We start from the raw sequence: 5,190 nt of genomic DNA, 5'->3' as shown, positions 1-5,190 counted from the left end.
ACTATAAGAAAATGTTCTGTTAGTCGTCTTTTTGACATGTAAAATCTGACTCTTTTATTTTAAAGCTTATACACTTCACACTTGAGATTGTTTGTGTTTCCTTTTATTTCATTTTTATTTTAACCAGCTGCGATTATAATTATTAAGTAATGTACCCAGCACTGCTGAAATATTACCATATTCATATGCCAAGTTTCATATAGCAATGAATAATCAGACTATCAGATCAGAGAGCCGAGGAGCCAAATTAAGTATAAATAATGCAAAGATTAGAGAAAAGTTTAGTTGTAAAACATTTGCAAAAGCATGACTCTATAAAAGATCACTTGTGTTTTCCTTTTATTGGCCTGTGTGTTCTTCTACTGTAATGCATCAGCCACAGGGAGGCAGTGTCACCCAGAAAACATGTTGCACACATGTGACTCCCTCCAGAGGCCGCTGAACCCATAGACAGTATAAGAAAGGCTGAACCCCACATTAACATTTAAGGGAAAGTTCACCCAAAAATGACAATTCTGTCATCATTTACTAACCCTCAAAGGTTTTCCAAACCTGTATGAGTTTCTTTCTTCTGCTGAACACAAAAGAAGATATTTTGAAGAATGTCAGTGACCAAAAAGTTAATGGGATTTTTTCTTCATACTATGGATTACAACTGTTTGATTACCGATTTTCTTCAAAATATCTTCTTTTTCAAACAGGTTTGGAACAACTTGACTTTGAGTAAATGATAACAGAATTTTCATTTTTGGGTGAACTATCCCTTTACCACAACATAGAATGTGGTAGCATAAAATTGGTAAGTGGTAAAATGTGAGAACGTTGTCTGTGTTCTACTGGACAATCATTGACGTGTAGAATAATGATACTACAACTTTATTATACAGGTATTTAATTTAATGTAAGAGATAAGTTACAAAAAGCATCATTTTTATTTAGTAGTACACGCACATTGGTATTTAAAATAAAAAAATGTTATTAAGTTTTATTTATACATTTCCAAAAATCTCTATTTTACTACACTCTCAGAATAAAAGGCTAATGCCTACTTATTTACTTGTAGCGTATTTATTCCTGAATGTAGGCTAAATGTCGAAGATTGTCACGTGACAAATCCGGAAAACTGCTTTTTATTTTTATAAAGGCAGTGTAGACACAGAAATAGAAGGAACAAACAAAACAAGTGTACAGTACTCACAGAAACAAATATGTAGCAAGGGTAAAAATAAATAAATAAATAAAAACCGGACACCTGCTCTCAACACATCCGGTTTGGAGAAAGTGAAATGACCCCGATATCTTTGTTCTAATTATATAACCTAAAGTTATTTTTATTGTCGTCGTTTTATTCGATTTAAATGTTCGAATGTTTCTGAGAAGAATTTTTTGTTTTTTTAATGAATCTGCATATGCGGTGGACATCGGTTATGCTTTGTTTTAATGCATCTTGAGAAAAGCTCACCTGAACCGGAAGTGATGCGACCTGTTTTACAGAAAACGGAAGTTGTTGCGCATTCATTGACCAAAAAAATAATAAAAAATGGCGCATTGCCATGAACTTATCTGCTAACCTAGCTAGTTCATTTTATGTTTAAATTATTTTATTTTAACATCTGAATGTTATTGAGAGGGAAATGTCTTCGTCAAAACCACCAAAATACCAGAAGCGGGATAATCCTAACAGCGATTTTTGTTGTGTGCCTAAATGCGCGGTGTCAGGAAGGTTCAACTCGACCGTTAGTTTCCACCACATCCCAAAGGACGAAACCTTAAGGAAACTATGGATGCGAAATGTGAGACGTGAGAATTTGGTAGTTAAGAGGACCACGACAGTCTGTAGTAGACATTTCGTTTCCACGGATGTTATTCAGGGTGGGCGACGACACCTGAGAGAGGGGGCTGTGCCTGTGTTGTTCGCCTGGAACGATTACTCTTTACCGGCAGCCAGTGTCTGGGAGAGAAGACCGCGACCGGAGGATGAAGGAAATGAAAAGGAAAACATGGATGTTGAATTGTTGCTTCAGTGCCACGATTACGATGCAAAACCTGAACCATCAGCGTTGGATATAGCATATGAGAAAATAGAGACCCAGCAGCTGCTGATAGAAGAGCTGCAAAAGAGGCTGGAAGAAGTTACACTGAAGCAGTCGTTTGGCTTGGAGAGGTTTTCAGCATCGGACGATGACATTAGATTCTATACCAGGTACGTATTTGTGTCAATAGTTGATAGTTATCTTGCATACTCCTGTGGTTATGATGACTATGTTGCTGACCTAGATTGTGTTGACTCATTCAATCGATAACCCTTATACTGTGTGTGACCAATGAGACCAACTCTGTTATTAGGGCACCCTATGAATGAACACAGGAGCATATTAAAGGGATAGTTCACACAAAAATGAATTACTCACCCCCATGTTGTTCCAAACCTTAAAGGGATACTCCACTTTAAAATGAAAATTCTGTCATCATATGCTCACCCTCATGTTGTTTCAAACCTGTATGAATTTCTGTCTTCTGCTGAACAGAAAGGAAGATATTTAGAAGAATAACCGTAACCAGACAGTTTCTGGTACCATTGACTTCCATAGTATATATATTTTCCTACTATGGAAGTCAATGGGACCAGAAACTGTCTGGTTACTGATATTCTTCTAAATATCTTCCTTTCTGTTCAGCAGAAGAAAGAAATTCATACAGGTTTGAAACAACATGAGGGTGAGCATATGATGACAGAATTTTCATTTTAAAGTGGAGTATCCCTTTAAGTACACATTTTCTTAAGTGACTCACTCACTTTATATGATGAACAAATTGAATTTAGGGTCCCATAATGATTAAAAGCAATATGAGATTAACATGAACACATAGGACTGCTGATATAACAATGCAGCCATTAAAAATTCAGATCATACTGGAATTTATTCTAACAAACAGCCTAGATCTACCAGGGCTATCCTCAATAATAAGTTATGTTTGGATTTAAAGGAAATCATTTCGTTTCACTCTATTAGATTTGCCAGCTACCGACATCTACAGGCATTTTGGAGGCAGATTGAACCTGCAACCAGCAGAATTGTGCGTGTTGGTACACAGCCATCCACTTCCAGCTCAACAGAAGCTCCTGTCAAAGCAGCTGATCCATCTCGTCAAACGGTAAGCATCATTTATACCAGTGTTTCTCAACTCCAGAATGTTTTAAATGTCTCCCTATATAACGCACTAAGGGGTGTGTTCACACAATAATTGATTGCTCTGTTAGTGCGGTTAATTTGAATAAGTGTAAACGCTGCCAATCTGAATCCTGGTGCGCCAAACAAGAGGACCGAGACGCTGAAAAGATGGGTTTCAGAACGCAAATCGGATCAAAGACATGTAAACGCACCAAAAACAGGATATGATGTCACAAGATGCGACCCTAAAAAGGACAGAATGCTCAAGCACACGTTTTTACTCGTCATAAAAATTTTTGTCTGGACTAAACAAACCGAACTACAAGTGTGAACAAATCCTAAGAAGCTGATGAGTTGAATCAGATGTTTTAATTTGAGAGACATTCTGGTCTGGACTGGAGTTGAGAAACACTGGTTTATACTACAACATTTTGTTTTTAAAAGCAGCTTGCTGATAAATCAGCAGCCGAAAGAACACTGATATCGAAGTCAATCTAATTTAAAATGCGTAGATACATTTATGATGACCAGGCAATGATTATCTTCATTAACTCTAAGACTTTTACCTCCTACCAGAGCCGATGTCTTCCACTGATCGATGAACTGTTCCTGTTCTTGGTGTACCTGTCGCTGGGTCTGAAGGAGAAAGATCTGGCCGATCGCTTTAACATTCATCAGACTGCCGTCAGCAGGATAATCAAAAGTTGGGTCCATTTTCTGTACACCTTATTGGGCGCTGTCAGAATATGGATGTCTCCTGAGGAAATTAGAGCCACGATGCCGAGTGTGTTCAGCAAGTACTCTGACACCCAAGTCATCATTGACCATACAGAGCTGAGATGTCAGATGCCTTCATCTTTACTCGTACAGAGTGAGACGTTTTCTCAGTGTAAGTCCCACACTACCATGAAAGGAATGATCGGTGTGTCACCGCATGGTGCTGTAACTTTTGTTTCCTCACTGTATCCTGGATCTGTCAGTGACAAAGAATTGTTCAGGCAATCTGAAATTATCCCTCTTTTGGATAAAGACATGGCTGTAATGGTGGACGAGGGTTTCAGAATCGATGACCTAGTGCCCTGCAAAGTTCACAGACTGCTTTGTGACAAATCCCATCTGTCTCACGATGAAGTGCTGGTCACTCAGGACTTTGCACAGTTAAGAATGCATGTGGAGAAGATAATTCAGCGCATAAAAGGTATCTATCTGTTTGACACCGTTATCCCTCTGAGCATTTCTGCCAGTGTCAACCAGCTTTTTGCAGTAGCCTGCCTCCTAACAAACTATCAAAACAAGCCACTGGTCAAGGCTTGGGCCAAAGAACTGACTCTGTGTTAACCTCACTGAGAAACTGGATGCTTGTCTCAGATCTGCTCGTCTCCCTCAGTTCTGGTTCTTAACACTACACAACGATTTCAAAAAGGACTGGTGTTGCAGATGTGATATGCATATTTATGTTGTAAAACAAGTTATGTTTTGAGTTCAAGCTGTTTGTCAAAGTTTTCATTAAGTTTTATATCTAGTAAAATATATAAAATCAGAAAACATATTTTATACAGTCACAATGTGATACATTTATAAAATGTTATAATGATTTTTGTCATTAACAAATAAATCTGTCTAGGAAATATATTTTTTTTCTTTGTTCATGGTCCTTCTGCCGCCCATCATGTTTACAACTGTGACAATGGACTGATATCCATGTGACATCCATCTTTGTGACAAAACCAAAAGGTCTGTTAGTGTAGGGACATCGACTTTACATTTTCATGCCCCTAAACATGATTCTGAATAGAACTGGACTTGATTTGGACTATAAGGGAATTGATTGGTTCGTTGGATCATTGTTTGTAATTGCTGCGATCCCATGTGAGTGACAGGTTGCCCCGCCCTCAAGCCAGTGAACACGTTACCAGAGTAGAGATGTTGTTGCAGGAGGGAGGGGAACTTATTTGACTATAGATTATGAGGGCACATAATTAAAAAATACTAATGTTGTGCATGGATAAATCATTTA

The 5,190-nt window shown here is 38.0% G+C and overlaps 1 protein-coding gene across 1 annotated transcript; it reads left to right on the top strand.

Annotated features, from left to right (window-relative positions):
• Positions 1-1,329: 1,329 nt before the first annotated feature.
• Positions 1,330-5,182, top strand: LOC309473912 (uncharacterized protein). Its single transcript, XM_082136173.1, has 3 exons — positions 1,330-2,203; positions 3,015-3,156; positions 3,750-5,182. The coding sequence occupies exons 1-3, from the start codon at positions 1,635-1,637 to the stop codon at positions 4,509-4,511; spliced, it is 1,473 nt and encodes a 490-aa protein (XP_081992299.1). The 5' UTR covers positions 1,330-1,634; the 3' UTR covers positions 4,512-5,182.
• Positions 5,183-5,190: the final 8 nt, after the last annotated feature.

Source organism: Leuciscus leuciscus (assembly GCF_965113295.1).
Source record: "Leuciscus leuciscus genome assembly, chromosome: 14".
NCBI classification, from domain to species: Eukaryota; Metazoa; Chordata; class Actinopteri; order Cypriniformes; family Leuciscidae; genus Leuciscus; species Leuciscus leuciscus.
This window is presented reverse-complemented; position numbering and strand designations above follow the sequence as displayed.